Genomic DNA, 19,679 nt, shown 5'->3' with positions numbered 1-19,679 from the left:
GTTCGAACAATTAGCGGTAGTCTAGGTAGTGTTACAACAACAACAACATTCAACATTCTCGCGTCGATTCACGGCGCCGTTTCGACGCGGCGGTACCAATTCTCGCGTACGAGCGCGCACACCTCGCGCAATCTTCGAATGAATTCGGCTGGATTACGATCGTACGTATCATCGTGGCCGGCGCCTCGAATCCAGTACGGTTCGAGAAGCGATTCGTTCGTTTTCGCGCTCTTGCGAATGGTTTCCCAAAGCGTCTCGCCGTGAGACACGTGTACGACGTTGTCTTGATCGCCGTGAATCAACAGAATCGGACACTGGATGTTCTTCACGACTTGATAATTCTTGTACACGTCCATCTTTCTGAACACCTTGGCCGGCGTGCACCACGCTTGCGGCGAGCTCACGACGTTCAAGGCACTTAGAAGCGGAGAAACCAAAACGACCGCGCCGAATCCCGCGTTTTCGCGCTTGCCCGCGTGAAAACACGTCGGCCCGCTTCCAATGGACTGTCCGAGCAAAATAATTTCCTCGCGCGACACTCCGAAGCGTTCGATGACGTGCGCGACGACGGCATCGATGTCCGCGTACGTATCAGCCACGCTCGGCTCGCCGCGACTCTGCCCGTATCCCGAGTAATCGTACGTCACCACTCGACAATTCAATTGCTGCGACAACTTCCGCGCGAACGGCGCCACCTCCCCCGCATCAACCGCATTGCCGTGCGAGTAAATCAACGTCAGGTTCGCGCCGTCTTGCATCGCTCGAGCGTCGTCCTCGCTCGCCGCCGATATCCTCGTCGGCGGCGCTTCGCACGTCATCGCCACCACCTCGTTCCCTCTCGCCGTCGTCACCAAATCCACGCGAAAATCGTCCAACACGCGTTGAAACGCTGCCGCGTACGTCGCCGGCACGTGTTCCTCGTTCGCGATCGCTCTGAGCTCTCCACTATCGCTCGTCCCCGCGCGCTCGCCGTCCCCGTCGTCGCTCGCCTCTCGCTCTCCGAGCGCGTAGCTCGGCGGTTCCGGCGGGAAAAACGCCAAATCTCGCGCCAGACGCTCGCTCGAGCATCGTTTCACGCAAAACGCCGTCCCAATCACCGCCGTGCTCACGCACTGCGTCGGCATCGTCGCTCCGACCGCGTCCGGTCCAACCGCTCGAGCTCGAGTTCAAATCGAGCGTCTTCGCGCGCGCTTTTCGCCGCGCTTCGCCGCCCGAATCGCGCGTTCGCGCGCGTGTTCGCGCGCCGCGTTCGCGTCGCCCGTTTCACCGCGCCGCGGCGTCGCTCGCGCGCCGCGCGCGTCGCGTCGCGACGTTTTTTGACGCGCGCGCGACGAAAACTCGAGGGTTTACTCGCCGACGCCACTCATCGACGCGTCGCGACGCGCGCGCGCGACGAAACCGCGCCCGACGCGCGCCATCGACGCGCGCCGCACCGCCCGGCCTCGCGCCGCACCGCGCGCGCCGTCGACGACGAGACCGCGGCGACGTCGGCGCTCGAACGCGATCGCCGTCACGACGATCGAGACGACGCGTTATCGCGCCGCATGACGCCCTCGGACGCGCTCGAGCGCGCCGCGCGGGCGTCGTCGAGCGCGACGACGGCGCGCGCGTCCGTCGACGGCGCGTGCGTCGCGCATTCGCCCGCGGAGACGGCGTTTTACGCGCACATGGCTTCGGGCGCGCTCGCGGGCGCCGTCGAGCACACGGCGATGTTCCCGGTGGATACGATTAAAACGCGCCTGCAGGTGGCGGCGAGCGGGACGTCGTACGCGCAAGCGATCGGGACGCTCACGGCGCGCGCGTCCGCGGCGAACGCGGCGAACGCGGTGCGGTCGCTGTATCGAGGGGTGTCCGCCGCGGGGTTGGGCGCGGGGCCGGCGCACGCGGTGTACTTCGCGACGTACGAAAAGTGCAAGGTGGCGTTCGGGGGTGGGAACGTGAACGAACACGCCCCCGTCGCGCACGCGCTCGCGGGAGTGTGCGCGACGGTGCTCGCGGATGGGTTGCAAAACCCCGTGGATACGGTGAAGCAACGACTGCAAATCTCGGATTCGCCGTACAAGGGGGCGCTGGATTGCGTGGCGAAGACGTTTCGGAACGAAGGCGTGCGGGCGTTTTATAGAAGTTACCCCACGACGTTAGCGATGAATGTCCCTTTCACGGCGATCCACTTCGCGGCGTACGAAAGCGCGAAGACGGCGCTGTTCAAGGCGAGCGAGGCGGAGAAGGAGGGGTTCGCCGTGCAATTCGCCGCCGGGGGCGTCGCCGGGGGTCTAGCGGCGGCGGCGACGACGCCCATGGACGTCGTCAAGACTCGCATGCAAACGCAATGTGTTTTACTCGATTGCGACGTCGCCAAGACGGTGGAAACGACGTACAACAGCGTGTGCACGGCGCGAGGCGCGCCCAAGATTTGTCCGCAAGAGCTCGCCGCGCAACGCGCGCGAAGCGCCGCCGTGCGTTCCGCCAGCCCGATGGACGTCGCGCGCGCCATCGTTCGCGACGAAGGCGCGCTCGCCCTCACTCGCGGCATGAGCGCGCGCGTGCTCTTCCACATCCCAGCCGCCGCCATCTGTTGGACGACGTACGAAGCCGCCAAGCGCGCCTTCGGTTTGGACGGCGACGACGCCTTCGGCCACCGTTAATCCCCCGACGCGCGTCGTCGTCGTCGCGCGCGCGCGCGGCGCCGCGAGCGCTCACTCGCGCGCTCGCGCGCGCCTCGTTCGATCTGCCGCGAGCGCGTCTTAGCCAGCCATTCTTCTTTCAATCCCAGCCCGCCTTTGTTCGTCGTCGCGTCATCCGAATCGACGTCATCGCGCCGAAAAGCGTCCCGAGGGAGCCTGCGTCGTCATCGCGCCGCGCGCGCCCCGACGCCGACGCGAGAGCGACGCGAGAGCGACGATGCATCGCGCGCGTGACCTCGCGCGCGCGCTCGCGCGCGCTCGCGCGCCTCAGCGCACCGCCGCGCGACGCGACGTCGACGGCGCGGCGACGACGGCGCTGGCGACGCAAAAGCGCCTCGTGCAGTGGCGCGCGGAAGATTTCGAAGTCGACGCGACGACGGACGCGCCGACGCCGCGAAAGTTTGAAAAACCGAAACCGAAGAGCGCGATACGCGGCGCGGCGCCGCCCGGGATCACGCCGACGCTGGCGAAGACGGGACCGGCGGCTGGGAACGCGAACACGGTGCCCGAGCAAGACGAGAGCGAAAAGCACAGCTCGCAGGCGCACCTGGCGCGAATGATGCGAGATGGAAGCTCGTTCGTCGAACACGGCGTGGGAGGATTGGATAAGGAGTTTGCGAATATATTCAGACGAGTGTTCGCGTCGAGGATGGTGGACGCGAACATCGCGAGAAGGTTGAAATTGCAACACGTGCGAGGGGTGCTGCTGTACGGGCCGCCGGGGACGGGGAAGACGCTCGTGGCGAGACAGTTGGGGAACATGCTGAACGCGCACAAGCCGAAGATCGTGAATGGACCGGAAATTTTGCAAAAGTTTGTCGGTCAAAGCGAGGAGAACGTGCGGATGTTGTTCGAAGATGCGGAGAAGGAGGCAAAGTTGAGGGGCGACAAGAGCAAGTTGCACATCATCGTCTTCGACGAAATCGACGCGGTGATGAAGGCGAGAGGCACGGGAGGGGAGACGGCGAGCATCGTGCACGACAACGTCGTGAATCAGCTTTTGACCAAGCTCGACGGTATGCACGCGCTGAATAACATTTTGATCGTGGGTATCACCAACCGAAGAGACTTGCTCGATCCCGCGCTTTTGCGCCCGGGTCGTTTAGAGTTGCAAGTCGAAGTCGGCTTGCCGGACGCCACCGGTCGACAGCAAATTTTGAAAATTCACACCGACTCTATGGCTAGCGAAGGCTTGCTCGGACCTTGCGTGAACTTGGAAGAATTGGCGAAGAGCACGGTCAACTACAGCGGCGCCGAGTTGAAGGGCCTCGTCACCGCGGCAACGTCGTATTCGTTGACGAGACACATTAAGAAGAGCGCGGAATTCGACCAAGCAGAGAGCGCGGAAGCGCCGGTAGTGCTCATGGAGGACTTCCTGAACGCACTCGAGGAAGTGCCGCCGGCGATGGGCGCCGACGCCGCGACACTCGAAGCGATGCGCCCGGATGGGTACGTTACGCTCGAATCGCAATCGGAGCACGTCGTCGCAGAAAATCAATTGAAGTCGTTCGTCAAGGCGTTACAGGACGGCGCGACCGATCACATGACGTGCATGGTCAGTGGACCCACGGGGAGCGGGAAGACCGCGCTCGCCGCCACGGTGGCGTTGGCGAGCGAGTTCCCGTACGTCAAAGTAGTCAAGCCGGACACCGTCATCGCCAACGCGCCGGGTGGTTCCGGCTCCACAGACGACGTGCTCACCGCCGCGCTCAAGGCCTCGTTCGAAGATGCGCTCAAGTCTACGCTGAGTTGCTTGGTCGTCGACTCCGTGGAGACGCTCGTCGGCGTCGCCCCGGCGGATGGAAGCGAGTCTCTCAACGTCGCGCACCCGAAGGCGCTCGCGACGCTCAGCGCTTTGCTACAGCGTAAGCCACCTCCAGGCCGACACTTGCTCGTGATGCTCACGACGTCGTCACCAAAGACGCTCAAACGTCTCGGTCTCGGCGCCGGCGGCGTCATCGACGCCGCCGTGGAAATTCCCGCGCTTTCGCTCGAGCAAGCGTCGAGCGTGTTGCTCTCCACCGGCGCCTTCAAGGACGAATCCGCCGCGCGCGAAGCGGTGGATTTCTTGAAGCGCCCGTCGGTGCCGATCAAACCTTTACTATCCACGGCCAGACTCGCGCGCGCGACGTCCCCGAACGCCGAATCCGGCGTCGCCGCCGACGTCTGGCGCCGTTGCGCCGAGCGCACCGAGCTCCTCGCCGCGTGATCAAACCGACCAACCTCACCGTCTGTTGTTGTTGTTGTTCTTGTACCCTGACATCGCTCGCTCGCGGATTACGCCTGATCTAGTCAGCGCTGATTACAGTATTTTTTATTTCAACCCAAACGAACGCGTTTACGTCGCTCGCTCGCTCGCCGCGACTCGTCGTCGGCGCGGCTCGCGTCTGCGGCGTCTCGTGACTTTATTCGTCGACGCCGCGCCGCGCGCGCCGCCGATGGCGCGCGCGACCCGCATCGTCGCCTTCGTAATCTTCCTCTGCGTCGTCCACGGCGCGAGCGGCGCGCTCGACGCGCGTGACGTTTCGAAATCTTCCTTCTTTGATGTCGACGCGCGAGCGCTCGAACGCGCCGCGCACAACGCGCTCTGGCGCATAGACGGGCGTCGAATCGTCGCCCGGTCGAGGGTGTTATCGTCGACCGATCTCGGATTCACGCTGACGACGAACGCGACGACGACGCGGTCGGGCGGACGCGTTCGCGCGACGGTTTCGACGACGGCGACGGCGAACGCGACGTTCGCGGAGCATTGGATCGGAGCGTACTCGCCGGCGGGCGCGGACCCGACGAAGACGGCGCCGGTAAAATACGCGGTGTTGGGACGCGTGGACGGTTACGCGACGACGGGGTCGGCGAGCGTGGTGTTTGAGACGTTGACGCATCGCGCGGCGACGTACGATTTCGTATTGTTCGCGAACGCGCCGAACGCGACGACTATGATGGAGGTGGCGAGGAGCGCGCCGGTTCACGTCGAGGACGCACTGGCGCCGGTGTGGCCGCGGGTGACGCTCCCGACGGGTTGGGGGGGATCGACGACCGAACGCGGCGCGTCGGCTCGCGTGACGTGGCAAAGCGGACGAAACGCCAGTCACGGCGCGCGATTGACGTATCGCGTGGGTAACGGCGCGTACGCGCACGTTCCGGCGACGACGACGACGTACGACGCGCGCGATTTGTGCGGGGCGCCGGCGAACAGTTTTGGATACAGACATCCGGGGTACGTGCACACCGCGGCCATCGTAGCGCGCCCAGGCGACTCGATCGAGTACTTCGCGCGCGACGCTCACGGCGAGAGCGATCGGTTCACGATGCGCATGCCTCCGGCAGAAAGCAAAGATGCGAAGACAACGCTCGCGTTGTTCGCGGATATGGGTCGTGGATCGAACGACGACGCCGAAACGTGGCGCGCGTACGGTCAACCTTCGCTCAACGTCAGCGCCGCCTTGGAGCGCGACGCGCGCGATGATGCCATCGACGCCGTGTTTCTCTTCGGCGACTTGTCCTACGCCACGGGATACGCCAGCGTTTGGGACGAATGGGCGGCACAAATCACGCCGTGGGCGTCTCGCGTGCCGTTCATCTCCAATCTCGGCAACCACGAAGCTGACAGCTCGAATTGGCCAGAGTCTCGCGTTGCGGACGAGTACGGCGTCGACGACAGCGGCGGCGAATGCGCGGTGCCGGCGACGCGCTTGTACCCTACGCCTCGCGCCGGCCCAGACGCCGATTGGTTCGCGGTGACTTTCGGATCGATTCGCGTCGTGTCGATGAATACCGAAGTCAACTTTTCGCCCGCTTCGGCGCAAGGCGAGTGGCTCAAGCGCGAACTTTCGAGCATCGATCGCGCAAAGACGCCGTGGGTCGTGCTCGGCGGACACCGACCGGGTTTGGTCGACAGCACCGACGGTCCCGAAGATCGCGAGACGAAACCAGGGATGAAAAACCCGAGTGACTTGAGCGTAATGCGAGAGATCCAAACGCACGTCTGGCCGCTGTTGGTCGAGTACGATGTCAACGCGGTGTTTTGGGGACACAATCATGCCTACCAGCGCTCGTGCGCGTGGAGAGGATCGACCTCGTTCAATGTCTCCGCGGACGAAGGGTGCGCGGCGTTTAGTAGACTCGTTGACGGCGTGGCGACGTATTCCCATCCCGGCGGCGCACCAGTGAGCGTACTCGTCGGCACAGGCGGCGCACCTCACACGAAAAACGCGATCGGCGCATCGTTTATGGAGAAGGAGCTCTATGAGTACGGCTACGTTCGGCTCACCGCGTTCAATCGCACGCACTTGTACGGCGAATATCAAGACGCCAGCGCGGATGGCGGCGTGCTCGACGCCTTCTTCATCGTTCGCGATCGAATCGAGAGCGATGACGATCTGTCGTCGCTGGCGGGAAAGCTCGCGCATCTGACGGATGATTTGCGCACGTGGCGAGACACGACGTACGTCATGGCGACGTTCGTGTGCGCGACGCTCGCCATCGGCGCCTGGTTGGCGCACCGCCACTGGGCTTTGAAGGCGTCGCAGCGAAAGTATAACATTCTCGAGTACGACGACGACGGCGACGTCGACGGGGTTTAGAACATTCTGTACAATACACGATTCATTTCACGCACGCATCGAAATTGTTCAACCGCGCGAACGTCTCGTCCAGTCAAAAATACGAGCCTTCTTCGTTACATCACGAGCGTACTAGAATTTACCCATCCCGGAATCCGCCGAGAGGACGCGCGCGAGGAATTGCAGAACCATGAAACCGAGGATGGGCGTGAAGTCAATCTGCCCCATCACGGGTGGAATCAGGTTCCTGAACAAGTTCAGGTACGGATCGGTGACTTGACGAAGCATCGTCCACGGCTGGCGCATCCAGTTGACGTTTGGAAACCACGTCAGCAACACCCGCACGAAGAGCAACAAGAGATACAACTTGATGAACGACGCCACAGACTGCGTCACTAACTGTATCATTTTCCTGTCCACCATCGTCACCGCCGCGAGCGTGAACAACGGCGCGACGGCGGACATCTTCGTCGTCGACTTCGCGCTCACCATCTCCCGGCCGAGCGCGCGTTGGCGTCGCGCCGCGTCGCTCGCCACCGCCATCACCTCCCGCGCGCGCACGAATCCAGTCAACGCGACGAAAGACGACGTCGTCGATTCATCGTTCGACGCCGAGTCCCGCGTCGCGCTCGCGCTCGCGTTCGCTCGACGCGCCGTCCTCGAGCGTCCCGTTCGCGTCCCTGTCGCCGCGTCGCCTTCGTCAGTCTCCGAGTTCGCGCGCGCTTCGTCCGCGCGCGCGACGTCGCCCGCCGCGCGCGCGCGTCGCCTTCGCGCCGTCCCTCCCTCGCGCCGTCTCTCCCGCGCGCCGCGCGTCCCGCCGTCGCGTCGGACGTCGCGCGCGGAAACCCTCAACGGACGTCGGCGAATCGAATCGTCGTCGCGTCGCGCGCGGCGCGAATCGTCCCGTCGCGCGCGCGCGTCGCGCGCACCTTTCGCGCTCGCGCGATGCACCGCCGCCGAAGCGCCGCGCGCGAGCATGCCTCGCGTCGGCGTCGCGCGATGCGGCGCGCGCGAGGGACGCGCGGCCCGGGAGGGACTCTCGACGAGTCATGACTCGACGAGGTTATCCGGGCGCGCGAACGACGCGCCGGCGGCGTCACACGCGCGCGCGAACGACCGGCGACGCGCTCGATGTCCGCCGCGACGGGACGCGCGACGCTCGCGACGGGCGCGCGACGGGACGCGCGACGCGCGCGACGCGCGACGCGCCCGCGCGCGAGCGCGCCCTCGGGCGTGGACGACGGCGCGGTGAGCATCCGACGACGACCGCCGAACGGACCGTCCAAGCACGACCTGGGCGTCGGACAGTTTGAGTTCGTGATCGAGGAAGTCGCGCCGACGGGCGAGCGGGTGACGAACGAGAACAACAAGCCGAAGAACATCTTGGAGGAGATCGTGTGGTATAAAGACGTGGAACTCGCGGAACGCAAGGAGAAATTCCCGTTGCAGTTGGTGCGAACGGCGCTGGTGAACGCGCCGCCGACGAGGGATTTTGTGAAGGCGATCACGGATCAGTTGGCGGCGACGAAACAGCCGGGACTGATCGCGGAGGTGAAGAAGGCGTCGCCGTCGAAGGGGGTGATTCAGCCGAATTTTGATCCGGTGAAAATCGCGAAGGCGTACGAGGAGGGTGGGGCGGCGTGTTTGAGCGTGTTGACGGATGAAAAGTTCTTTCAGGGTGGATTTGAAAACTTGGCGCTCATTCGCGAGGCTGGGGTGACGTGCCCGTTGCTCTGCAAGGAGTTCATCGTGGACGCGTATCAAATTTATCTCGCGCGCAAGTACGGCGCCGACGCGATTTTGTTGATCGCCGCGGTTTTGCCCAACCAAGATTTGAAGTACTTCATTAAGATTGCGCACTCGCTGGGCATGAAGTGCTTGATCGAGGTGCACACGTACGGGGAGATGAAGCGCGTGTTGGACGGAGACTTTCCCATCGATTTGCTCGGCATCAACAACCGGGATTTGGGAACGTTTGAGGTCAGCTTGAGCGTCACCACCGATCTCATGAACGGGCCGCTCGGCGAGGAGGTTAAGAGACGCGGCATCACCATGGTTGGCGAGTCTGGAATCTTCACCATCGACGACGTCAACTTGTTGCAAGATTCCGGCGTCGGCGCGGTCTTGGTCGGCGAGTCCCTCGTCAAGCAGGACACCCCGGACGTCGGCATCAAGAAATTGTTCGGCCGCCCGGTGTGATTCGATCACGCGCGATTTCCATCGACTCGACACGATTTTTAACCCGCCCCGCGCGAGTACCGCTGATTTAATGACAACCACTATCCATCCGGAATGCGCCGCTACCATGCGAAATTTCTAGACTTGAGATTACACGTCGACATTCTTATCGATCATCTTCATGCTCATACTCCCCATTCGTCGTCGTCGTTGCCGTACTGCGCGTGCCCGCCTGATTGCGGGGCGTTATTCCAACCTGGCGGCGGCGGCATCATGTGGTTGCCGCCGCCAGCGTATCCTCCGTGAACGACGCCGATCGGCGTGGGCGTGTAGCCCGGCGGCGCCTCTGGCGCATGTTGCGCCGCATAGGCAGGAAGCTGCACGTACGTCACGTTCGGCGTGGCTTGCTGAGGCTGTGCCGGCCGCGGTTGGGCCCCTATGTCGTAAATATCGCCAAGCGTGTACTGGCCTCTGCCTGTCAGACGCCTCACGAGCCCACGCGGTTTCTGCTGCTGCTGCACCACGTGCGGCTGCTGCTGCTGCTGCTGCACCAAGTACGCCGGCTGCTGCTGTTGCTGCTGCACCACGTACGCCGGCTGCTGCTGCTGCTGCTGTACCACGTACGCCGGCTGCTGCTGCTGCTGCTGCACCACGTACGAACCGCTCGGCGTAAACGTCAGCACCAAGTTAATCACTCCCGCCGCTCTTCCCTTCGTATCAAACACCTCTACATCCACATCATCGGTCTCATTCTTAAACACCGCATCTAGCTTCACCGTCGCGCTTCCGATGCACTTATCGCTCGTCATCGTGTTCCTATTCCAAATTCTCAAGTTCAGCTCATTCCCCTCCGTGCCCGCGAGCGCGAACGTGAATCGTTCGTTCCACTTCGGCGCCGTGCCTCCGTCTCGGCACACCTTGGTTCGGAACGTATCCGCGTGACCGCCGCATTTCAGCACGACGTACGGGTCTTGTTTCCCGAACGTTTGCGTGTCTCGCAGTCGGATCGCGCTTAAAACTGCCACGCGGAGACATTAATCAACTCATCTTGTCAGTCACCGTCGCGCGTTCGTTCGTCGCGCGCGCGTTTCGCGAGCGTCGCGAGCGTCGCGCGTTTCGCTATTTCTCGCGCTCGCGCGCGCACCATTGACTTCGAGTTTGCCTCGCATCGCGCGCGCGCAAGTGACGCGGGCGACGCGTTTCTGTGTGGTGCAGTCGCCTCGACGAGGCGGAGTCGTCTCGCGCGACGCGACGCGAGGCGATCGGGCGTGCGGAGGCGAATTCGACGCTAAGACGGTGGTGAATGAGATACAATGCACGCGCCGTGACGATCACGACGCGGCGGCGCCTAGGCTGGCTAAGGTGCTGAGAAAGGTTTCGCTGTGACACAGCGAAGTGGAGCCGTAGACGACGGAACGCACGTTGGCGCGCTCGCGCGACTTGAGCTCGACGAGGGATCGGTACTCGAGGTAGTTACCGCCACCGATGACGAAAACGATGCCATCGTGAAACGCGGGATCGCCCTCGCGAGGCCCGACGGGTTTGCCGTGCGGGGCTTTGGGGTCGAGGTACGCGTAATCCGCCGTCTCCGGACCGGGCTGGTTCGCCATGAGCGCGTCAAAAGCGACAGCGATGGGGAGCACGCGCTCGCCGCTGAGCAAGTTCTTCACACCCTTGGTGATGGTGTTGATACTTTGACCGTAAAGCTTATCGGCCCACTCTAAGATGTTGCCTTGGCTCGAGTTGGAGCGTCGATGACCGGCGTCGCCGCCGCCAGACATATTCTTCAGACTTGCATTCAAGCTCATCATGCGCTTGACGTACGCTAACGCCGATGTATTGGCTCCGCTCGCGCGTAGCGCGCCTTCAATTTCCTCGGCGTCTTGCGGCAAGATGCCTTCCGTCGCCGAAAGCGTGTACACGATTGCGAGTCTAACCTTGTCCTCGGCGCTTCCGCGACCTGTAGCTTGCAATAGACTCATCACCGACGGCCTATCACCTTTACCGACGAGCAAATCTTCTTCTATGGCGTAATACTCATCTAATCCACGTTGCTTGATGCTTCCAAGCAAGGCGGTGGCGATGTTGGTGTGCTTGTCGATGACGCGCTTCTTCTCTTGAAGCTCGGGGAGCGACTGCACCGCGTCCGCGAGCTTCGCCGTGCTATTCCCCAGTGCATCAGCGTCGCCGTCGGCCATCGCAGCTTGTGCATTCACACGCTTGATCGCCTCTTTATACTTCGCCAGCTCTGCCTCGACTTCCTCGGCAACCTTCGGAAACTGCGCGCTAGCGTTTTCCGCCCAAAACGGATCGCTGTGCTCCAACGTGTAACTTTTAGGCTTGGCACCGGTGGTGACCCCGGTCGGGGCGTCGGCATCGACGTCCACGCGGTTCAAGCGCATTCGCAAAACGTCGTGCACGAGGGGCTGATACGTCCAAGCGTGCTGCAACATTGCCGTCAAGTCAAAATTTCGATCAAACAGGCACAACAACGGTCGCTGCACCGAGCTCCCGCCGTACTGCGCGCGAAGTCCGCCCTCGAAGGGATTGTCTCTCTGCGCCAAAGCATCTCTAATTCGCGATTCCAACTCTTTCGCCACCATCTCAGCAGCGCCACCGCGCTGCGATCGAATCACCGGCACTTGCCCGAGCGTGACGCACGCGCTAAACAAGCCCGTCGTCACGTTCGCGATCAATCGCTCTACATCCTTCTCCGCCACGCGCGGATCGTGCAACAACCGATATCCATCATCAATCGCGAGGTCAAACAAGTCATCCTCCAACGACACATACCCCAAGTACTGATCTCGCACGCACTTGACTCGTCCGTCCACGCCGCCGCGCACCGCGCTCGTCGCCAATTCCTCCAACGCGCTCGCCGGCAGCGCGCTCGCGAAGTTCAGGTGATACGCATCGTACAGAGAGTTTGCAAAATCACCCGAGATCGCCTTGACGTTCTCGGGCGTGGGCGAGACAAAGTACACCGCCGGCACGTCTGGTATCTGCTCGCGCTCCTGTCGCAGCCGCAGGTGCAGCGTCACCCCGTGATCGCGCAGGTCCTTCACCGTCACCAGAGGCGCGATGACGTCGTGCGTAAACGCGTCTAGGATCAGAAGCTTGTAGTTGTTCGCTTCGTCCGCGTCCGCGTCGGCGTTGGCGCCGAACGAAGCCGCGATCGATGATTTGTTTGAATTCTTCGTCAAGTTGAGCAGCTCTATCACCGCGTGGCGCTGCCGCGGCCGGAGCGAGAGCACCATGACGACGACCGATGCACGCGCGTCGGTCGAGCGATGATGAATCGAGCGCGACGGGCGTTGACGCGAGAGGTTGGTTCGAGCGCGGGAGTGCGGATTTGGCGAATCGCCGAGCGCGAGGAAGCCTCGCGCGCGGCGAAGAATGCGGCACGCGGCCGTCGGTGCGCCGCGCGTTCATCATTCATCACGCGGTCATATTACATTATCGATATCGTCGTCCGATCACGGTGCTACAGATCCAAGTCCATGTGGTCGCCGGCGCCGATGTCGATGTCGATTGCGTCTCCGTCGACGTCGAGAGGCACGCCGTTGAGGAGGTCGTTGAACGCGGATGGATCGAAATCGAACTCATCCTGCATGTGATCGATGGACCGTATGCCTAAACCACTCGTCGCGTCGTCTAAAGGTTGGCCGATGACGAAGTTGACGGTGTCCGCGGAGACGTCTTGTTCCTGCTTTAACTTTTCGAGCAAGTGCTCGGGCGTGGCGTTACCGCACCATCCTGCGACCACAGCTAGTCTATTTCTATTCATCGTCTTCGTGTATCGGGCCAAGAGATGTAACGTGATTTCGTTGTGGGCGTCGATGTCTTCTAAGTGCGCCTGCGCGCTCCATCCGGTGGTGTTTGCGGCGATGATGTCCTTGGCGCCAGAGCGCAAGCTCTCCGGCAAACATCGCAAATCGGAAGCCAAATCGAGACGATCTTCGCGCTGCAACGGGCGCATGAGCGCCAATACCTGCGTTTCGACTTCTCGAAGCTGCATACTTACGAGATCGAGCGCTTCAGAGGCCTTGGCGCACTCCTTCTCCTTGCTCACCACGTCGGCGCGTCGCTGCGCGGCTTCATTCTTCGCCACCGCCATGTCTCGCTCGACTAAAACGCACGCTTCGACGTCGGCGATTCGTTGCTTAATCGCCTCCCACTTCGGTTCCCACTCGTCCAAGAGCCCGCAAGCCATGGTGTGGACGTCTGTGCCTTCATTGTTGAACTTCATCGCGTTCGCAAACGTCAGACGCACGTCGGCGTCAACCTCCTCCGCCATGACGTACTTGCCGCCGTTCTCTATGAGCTTTTTGATCGTCCCCAAGTCCATGGGCTCGGTGATGATTTCCCTGTACGTCGGTAAACCTAACGCATCCGGGTCCACGGGCGCGGAGAACGGAAACCCCCACTTGTGGGCCATCAATTGCCGCACCGCGGACAAGCACTGCTTGTGCACGATTTCCAATAAGCATCGGTATCGAAGCGTGTTGAACCCGTGCTGTTGGTCCGGTTTGCACGCTAACTTCTGCCGAATCGCCGAGACCCCTCGAGAGACCGATGACACCTTTCGCTTCGCGTCGATCTCGTTCACGCTGGCGTTGGCGGTTTGGGCGATGAGGCTCAACTCGTCTCGCCGCTCGACCAAATCCGTCGCGCGTTTGCCGAGATTATTCACCAAGTTCTCGAGCTCTATCAGACGCTTTCGCAGCGCGACGCGCTTCGAGCGATCCTCCGCCCTCGCGCGCTTACTCTGCGACGTCGTACCGCCGCCAACACCGATCCCACCGATCCCGCGCGAGGGAGGACGCACCGGATCCTCGACGTCGACGACGAGCGCCGCAAACGGATCCGCCGCGAGCGCCGCGTGCGCGCGCGCCGCCATCCCCACCCCATTCGCCTTGCCCTTCTTCGTCATCCCGCGCTTCGACGTCGAGGGCCCGACGCCAACCACACCCAACCCAAAGTCCGGTAAAAAATCATCCCCAGTCGGCCCCAACGCGACCGCCGCGCGCGCCGACCACCGCCGCGCCTCCTCCTCGCTCGTCCCGTACAGCGCGCCCTCCCGCGACACGTGCCCGATCGGTCCATCCACGCCCAAGAACTCCAACCCGTACGGCAGCTTCCCCGCCAACTTCGCCACCTGCGTCTTCGTCAGGATCGTCTCTCCCCGCCTCGCTCGCGCGCTCGCGATCCAATTCGTCTCCCGCGCTCGCGCGTTCGCCTCGCCGCTCGCCTCGCCGTCGCCGTCGCCGTCCCTCGCCTTCTTCCCGCGCTCCGCCCGCGCGTGCCCGCGCGCCATGTCCCTGTACCCCACCGACGGTTTCTTCCGCTTCCCGCCGATCGCCGTCGTCGTCGTCGTCGTCGTCGTCGCCGTCGTCGCGTCGTCGTCGCGCGTTCGCGCGCCTCCATCCTCCGCGTCGCGTCGCGTCGCGTCGCCGTCGACGTCGCGCGCCGTCGACGTCGCGCGCGCGTCGCGCGACGCGTCGGCGTCGTCGTCGCGCGTCGCGGCGTCGTCGTCGCGCATCGCGCGTCGGTCGCGCGACGCCGAGTGGCGACGCATCGGTCGGCGAATGCGAGACTCGAGCATCGCGCACAACACGGATCATCGACGCCGCGTTTCGGCGCCGCGACGCGCGCGCGCGTCGACGCGCGCGCGCCGTCTCTCACGGACGCGCGACGACATGGTGCGCGCGAACGACGCGACGCGACGACGCGAACGATGGCGACGATGGCGGCGACGCGAACGACGGCGCGCGCGCGGCGCGACGGCGCGCGCGCGACGACGACGGCGCGACGATGGGACGCCGCGGGTAGGGTCGCGGGCGCGACGGACGCGCGGGCGATCGCGCGGGCGAACGGCGTCGCGGTCGGGCGCGCGCGCGCGGCGCGCGGGCGGATGGATGAAATCGACGCGATCGATCGCGCGGCGCGACGCGGCGGGCGCGCGGTCGATCGCGGGCGACGGGAGGACGGACGCGGGGGGGCGGGGGATCGGGAAAGCCCTAGGCGCGAACGCGGCGGGGGTGGACGCGAGTGGACGCGGCGACGCGGGCGACGCATCGCGCGAACGGTGGACTGACGCGCGCGCACACTTTTTCTGTTTTCGCAGGCTCCGAGCAAGAAGCCCGCGCCCGCGCCGGCCGCGATCAAGGCGAAGCAACCGAAGAAGGAACCGAAGGGCCCGACGAACCCGTTGTTCGAGCGCCGGCCGAAGAATTTCGGCATCGGGAACTCGCTGCCGGTGAAGACGCCGCTGAACCGTTACGTGAAGTGGCCGAAGTATGTGCGCATTCAACGTCAGCGACGGGTGCTGCAAAAGCGATTGAAGGTGCCGCCGGCTGTGAACCAGTTCAACAATACGTTGGATAAAAACTTGGCGACGAATTTGTTCAAGCTGCTCATGAAGTACCGACCGGAGGACGCGGCGCAAAAGAAGGAACGCCTCGCGGGTATGGCGCAAGCCGAGGCCGCGGGTGCCGATGTTGAGAGTAAGAAGCCGGTCGTGGTGAAGTTTGGTATCAACCACATCACCTACCTCATCGAGCAAGGCAAGGCGCAACTCGTCGTCATCGCGCACGACGTCGACCCGGTCGAACTCGTCGTGTGGTTGCCGGCTTTGTGCAAGCAAATGAACGTGCCGTACTGCATCGTCAAGGGTAAGGCTCGTCTCGGTGCGGTCGTTCACAAGAAGACCGCCACCGCCTTGGCGCTCACCGCGATCAAGAATGAAGACAAGCTCGAGTTCTCCAAGCTCGTCGAAGCCATCAAGGCTTCCTACAACGATGTCTTCCAAAAGACGTCCAGAACGTGGGGTGGTGGTATCATGGGTGTGAAGTCGCAAGCGAAGACCGCCGCTCGCGAGCGTATCATCGCGCGCGAGCTCGCCCAGCGCGCCACGGTTAAGATTTAAACGTTTTTTCCGTCGGAATCTGGGGGTGTTTTGTCGGCGCGCGCGCTGGTCAGCGCGCGCTCGCGACTTTGAGGTGGTGAAGGCGTCGTTTGATGGTGCGTCAGCAGCACTTAGTGAGCTTTCGCATTGTAATTCGAGAACGAATTAGTTCTTTATTCACTCGTTCGCGCGTGCGCCTCTTCGAGCCGCGCTCGCGCGCTCTCGAGTCGTCTCGTCTAGCGCGAATCCTCGCGTCCCGCCGTCCGCACACCTCGACGCGCGACGCGCACGCGTCTCGCTCGCGACTCTCCCACCGCACGCGCGTTCGCATCGCTCGAACTCGACCGAACGCGCGATGAGCGACATCGCGTCTCCGAACAGCGCGACGAAACCGTCCGCCGCGAGATCGAACGCCAACGGCGATGACGCCGCGACGAGCGCGGGCGCGGCGCAGAGCGGCGACGCGCCGTGGTGGCGCACGATAAAGGTGCCGCGCGTGAGTTTACACGATGTTCCGGTGTGGGGGCTGAAAGTCTCAAAGGTGCGCGACGACGCGACGCGACGCGACGCGCGCGCGATGAATTTCAACTTCAATTCCCACGCGAGACGCGAGACGCGAGACGCGAGACGCGAACGAACGAGCGACGCGAACGAACGACGGACTGACGAAACGAACGATGCGTGATGGTAGACGTTCAATCTGCGCGGACACGAAAAGGTGGACGATAAGACGTCCGTCACCGTCGGCGCCATGGCGGATTACACTTCCAAGCAGGCGCACGTGTTCGCCAAGCTCGAGCACGAGCTCGGGGAGCCTGGGAAGATCGCGGTCGACGTCACGGGCGTTGAGTTGCAAAAAAAGTTTGACGTTTTAGAGGGCATCGCGCGCACGGAGGTGAACGTCGGGGTCGGAGTGAGTTGGGACGGAAGGCCGTATATTAATTTTGACGCCATGCCCCAGAGCGCGGCGATGAAGGGGGTCGGGTTGGCGGCGGCGATTCAGCAAGGACGATCGATCGATCTGCGACCGACGCGACCGATTGCGGATAACCTGTCCATCGAGGCTCCGTTTTCGTTGTACCGGGATGGGACCGAGTTGAACTTGCAAGTGCACGGCGTCATCGGCGCGTTGACGCTTCCGAAGACGGATTTCTTCGTCGTCAAGGAGGAGACCGCGCTGGTGCGAAAGTAGTCACGCCCTCTGTTTTGTTCTCAAAATCCAGCGACGCGCGACGCGCGCGATGAAATGCAACGCACATGTACCGTTTTACCGCTTCGCGTCAACCGCTCCGCGTCTCGTCCCGCCCCAACCGCCGTCCGCACTTCGCGCGCGTCAGTCCGCTTCGACCATGGCGCAGAACTTGCGAGACCAGGGCGGTTTAGCGGAGATCGCCCGCATGCTTCAGGTGCGCCGGCTCGCGCGCGCGCGACGACGCTGACGAGCGCCCGGCGACGCGTCCCGACGAGCCGCCGTTCTGACCAACTTTTTGCTTCACGACGACGCAGGCGGCGCGACAGACGGGCGACGAGGGCGTGGTGAAGGAGACGACGCCGATCGCGATGACGCGCACGCGCGAGCGCGCGAGCGAGGCGCTGCCGTCGCGCGAACCGAAGGCGAAAAAGGCGAAAAAGGAAAAGAAGAGCAAAAAGGAAAAGGAGAAAAAGGAGAAGAGTAAAAAGGCGCGGAGGAAGACGCCGAGCGCGAGCGACGATGACGATGACGACGACGACGACGAAAAAGAAGCGATGGATACGGTCATGTCGACGCGTGAGAGGTCGGCTTCGGCGGGGACGACGAGCGAAGAGGAGGAGTCGAGCGCGGACGAGTCGTCGGACGCGAGCGAAGACGAAGCGACGGTCGGAGAGGACGACGCGAGCGAAGAGTTCAGGCGCGCGAGAGAGGCTCTGAGAGCCGCTGTTGATAGATACACGACGACGGAGTGCTTAAGCGCGAGCTCGAGGGCGAAGTTAGAGAAAGATGGGAAGGAAGAGGTGATGGAAAAGGCGTGCAAGGAACTCAGTATGCGCGTCGGCGCGGTTATTAAAAAGGCGCTGCGAAAGAATTTATCCCTCATGGGCGCGCGAGATACGTTGCTGGAGACGAGCTTGTCCTTAGAAGATGATTTACGCGCGCGAAAGTCGTCGAACGTCATGGTTGATCACATGGATCCGGCAAACTTTCAGTGTCGAATGTGGGACTCGATCGCCAAACACGACAACGTGGTCTTTGGGCGCGCGCAGGCGGCGATGGATGCCTTGGAGAAGCAGGAATCTACCGCGGGTGCGACTGGTGGTGACGACGACGACGACGCCACAGAGTTTGCAAAGATGTATCGTGAGGCGTTCATCGAGGCGTACGGCGAAGATATAGAGGCGCTACGGAAAGACGAAAAGACAAACGTTTCAGTGATTTTGCGCGCCATCCAAACCGGAGTCGACATCGTCCCCGAGCTGCAAAAGCAGCTTCACTTGCAATGGGCCACGCTTAAGGCGAAATCGGCGTCAAATAGCTAGTGTGTTTTAATGTGCACAACAATTCTAACGATCAGGGTGACTCCCGAGAAGCGGTTTCGTAATCGAAGTAATCAAGCCGCATCGTGCGCCGCCACGACCGCAACAAAGCCTCGTCATCAGGCCGCAACGACCGCACGCTGTCCCGCGCAGACATCGCCGTGAGCCATGCGGCAAAGTACTCCGCGCCTTCCGCGATGTCGTACCCTTGAAACTCGCGCATCGCGAGCTGAAACCGCTCGGCGAACGGCCAAATGCTTATATCCGCGAGACTCACGTCGGCGCCGAATAAATAATTTCCCTCGCTCCCCCGTAGACGATCGTCGAGCGCGCGCACGCTCCGCTGAAACGTTTCAATCTGCCCCTGACGCGGCATGCCGCGACGAATGCCCCACCCACCGCCGACGAAGCTCAATCCCGAGCTCACGAAGCCGCCGCCCGCCGCGTCGGCGTCGCGCGCAAACTCCAAAATCTCATCCCTCGGCCCGCGCGTCAGCGATCGTCGCTCGCCGAAGCGCTCGTCCACGACGACGATGATCCTCGAGCTCTCCGTGACGATCTCACCGTCCTCGCACTCGAGCGCGGGCACTAAACCGCGCGGGTTCACTCGAAACAAATCTTTGGGCTTGTCCGACAGGTCGACGTGTCGCTCGAACGCGCGCGGTCGCAGGCCCTTTTCGCACAGCGCGAGCGACGCGCGATGCGCGTACGGGCACAGGGTGTGCGTCCAGAGCGTCGGCGGCATGCGCGCGCCGCGCGCGCGGCGGGATGCGGCCGCATCTCGAAACTCGGCACCACGCGCTCGACGCGTGCGCGCCGCACAGGCGGTCGCGCCCG

The 19,679-nt window shown here is 63.1% G+C and overlaps 13 protein-coding genes across 13 annotated transcripts; 7 read left to right on the top strand and 6 right to left on the bottom strand.

The window, feature by feature from the left end:
• Nucleotides 1-167: 167 nt before the first annotated feature.
• Nucleotides 168-1,052, bottom strand: OSTLU_5113 (predicted protein; the record flags this gene model as incomplete). The annotated part of the gene is made up of 2 exons (XM_001418282.1): nt 168-889; nt 947-1,052. Coding segments are annotated over 2 exons (828 nt in total), but the record flags the coding sequence as incomplete, so codon positions are not given.
• Nucleotides 1,053-1,667: 615 nt separating this feature from the next.
• On the top strand, nt 1,668-2,645 carry OSTLU_15926 (MC family transporter; the record flags this gene model as incomplete). Its single annotated transcript, XM_001418528.1, has 2 exons — nt 1,668-2,374; nt 2,471-2,645. 2 exons carry the CDS (start codon nt 1,668-1,670, stop codon nt 2,643-2,645), a joined length of 882 nt encoding a protein of 293 aa, XP_001418565.1.
• Nucleotides 2,646-3,240: 595 nt separating this feature from the next.
• OSTLU_41487 (predicted protein) lies at nt 3,241-4,893 on the top strand (the record flags this gene model as incomplete). Its single annotated transcript, XM_001418527.1, has 1 exon — nt 3,241-4,893. The coding sequence occupies one exon, from the start codon at nt 3,241-3,243 to the stop codon at nt 4,891-4,893; it is 1,653 nt and encodes a 550-aa protein (XP_001418564.1).
• Nucleotides 4,894-5,425: 532 nt separating this feature from the next.
• On the top strand, nt 5,426-7,042 carry OSTLU_1604 (predicted protein; the record flags this gene model as incomplete). Its single annotated transcript, XM_001418526.1, has 1 exon — nt 5,426-7,042. A coding segment is annotated over one exon (1,617 nt), but the record flags the coding sequence as incomplete, so codon positions are not given.
• A 336-nt stretch (nt 7,043-7,378) lies between these two features.
• Nucleotides 7,379-7,654, bottom strand: OSTLU_41246 (predicted protein; the record flags this gene model as incomplete). The annotated part of the gene is made up of 1 exon (XM_001418281.1): nt 7,379-7,654. One exon carries the CDS (start codon nt 7,652-7,654, stop codon nt 7,379-7,381), a length of 276 nt encoding a protein of 91 aa, XP_001418318.1.
• A 723-nt stretch (nt 7,655-8,377) lies between these two features.
• OSTLU_32358 (predicted protein) lies at nt 8,378-9,972 on the top strand (the record flags this gene model as incomplete). The annotated part of the gene is made up of 1 exon (XM_001418525.1): nt 8,378-9,972. The coding sequence occupies one exon, from the start codon at nt 8,378-8,380 to the stop codon at nt 9,443-9,445; it is 1,068 nt and encodes a 355-aa protein (XP_001418562.1). The 3' UTR covers nt 9,446-9,972.
• A 114-nt stretch (nt 9,973-10,086) lies between these two features.
• On the bottom strand, nt 10,087-10,455 carry OSTLU_9049 (predicted protein; the record flags this gene model as incomplete). The annotated part of the gene is made up of 1 exon (XM_001418280.1): nt 10,087-10,455. A coding segment is annotated over one exon (369 nt), but the record flags the coding sequence as incomplete, so codon positions are not given.
• Nucleotides 10,456-10,755: 300 nt separating this feature from the next.
• OSTLU_40796 (predicted protein) lies at nt 10,756-12,681 on the bottom strand (the record flags this gene model as incomplete). The annotated part of the gene is made up of 1 exon (XM_001418279.1): nt 10,756-12,681. One exon carries the CDS (start codon nt 12,679-12,681, stop codon nt 10,756-10,758), a length of 1,926 nt encoding a protein of 641 aa, XP_001418316.1.
• A 227-nt stretch (nt 12,682-12,908) lies between these two features.
• Nucleotides 12,909-14,741, bottom strand: GTE3503 (predicted protein; the record flags this gene model as incomplete). Its single annotated transcript, XM_001418278.1, has 1 exon — nt 12,909-14,741. One exon carries the CDS (start codon nt 14,739-14,741, stop codon nt 12,909-12,911), a length of 1,833 nt encoding a protein of 610 aa, XP_001418315.1.
• Nucleotides 14,742-15,587: 846 nt separating this feature from the next.
• RPL7a (Ribosomal protein L7a, component of cytosolic 80S ribosome and 60S large subunit) lies at nt 15,588-16,352 on the top strand (the record flags this gene model as incomplete). Its single annotated transcript, XM_001418524.1, has 1 exon — nt 15,588-16,352. A coding segment is annotated over one exon (765 nt), but the record flags the coding sequence as incomplete, so codon positions are not given.
• A 334-nt stretch (nt 16,353-16,686) lies between these two features.
• On the top strand, nt 16,687-17,523 carry OSTLU_32353 (predicted protein; the record flags this gene model as incomplete). Its single annotated transcript, XM_001418523.1, has 2 exons — nt 16,687-16,872; nt 17,023-17,523. 2 exons carry the CDS (start codon nt 16,687-16,689, stop codon nt 17,521-17,523), a joined length of 687 nt encoding a protein of 228 aa, XP_001418560.1.
• A 157-nt stretch (nt 17,524-17,680) lies between these two features.
• OSTLU_94585 (predicted protein) lies at nt 17,681-18,845 on the top strand (the record flags this gene model as incomplete). The annotated part of the gene is made up of 2 exons (XM_001418522.1): nt 17,681-17,737; nt 17,838-18,845. The coding sequence occupies 2 exons, from the start codon at nt 17,681-17,683 to the stop codon at nt 18,843-18,845; spliced, it is 1,065 nt and encodes a 354-aa protein (XP_001418559.1).
• A 31-nt stretch (nt 18,846-18,876) lies between these two features.
• On the bottom strand, nt 18,877-19,587 carry OSTLU_32351 (predicted protein; the record flags this gene model as incomplete). Its single annotated transcript, XM_001418277.1, has 1 exon — nt 18,877-19,587. One exon carries the CDS (start codon nt 19,585-19,587, stop codon nt 18,877-18,879), a length of 711 nt encoding a protein of 236 aa, XP_001418314.1.
• Nucleotides 19,588-19,679: the final 92 nt, after the last annotated feature.

The sequence above is a fragment of the Ostreococcus lucimarinus genome, chromosome 6 (assembly GCF_000092065.1).
Source record: "Ostreococcus lucimarinus CCE9901 chromosome 6, complete sequence".
Taxonomy (NCBI): domain Eukaryota; kingdom Viridiplantae; phylum Chlorophyta; class Mamiellophyceae; order Mamiellales; family Bathycoccaceae; genus Ostreococcus; species Ostreococcus sp. 'lucimarinus'.
This window is presented reverse-complemented; position numbering and strand designations above follow the sequence as displayed.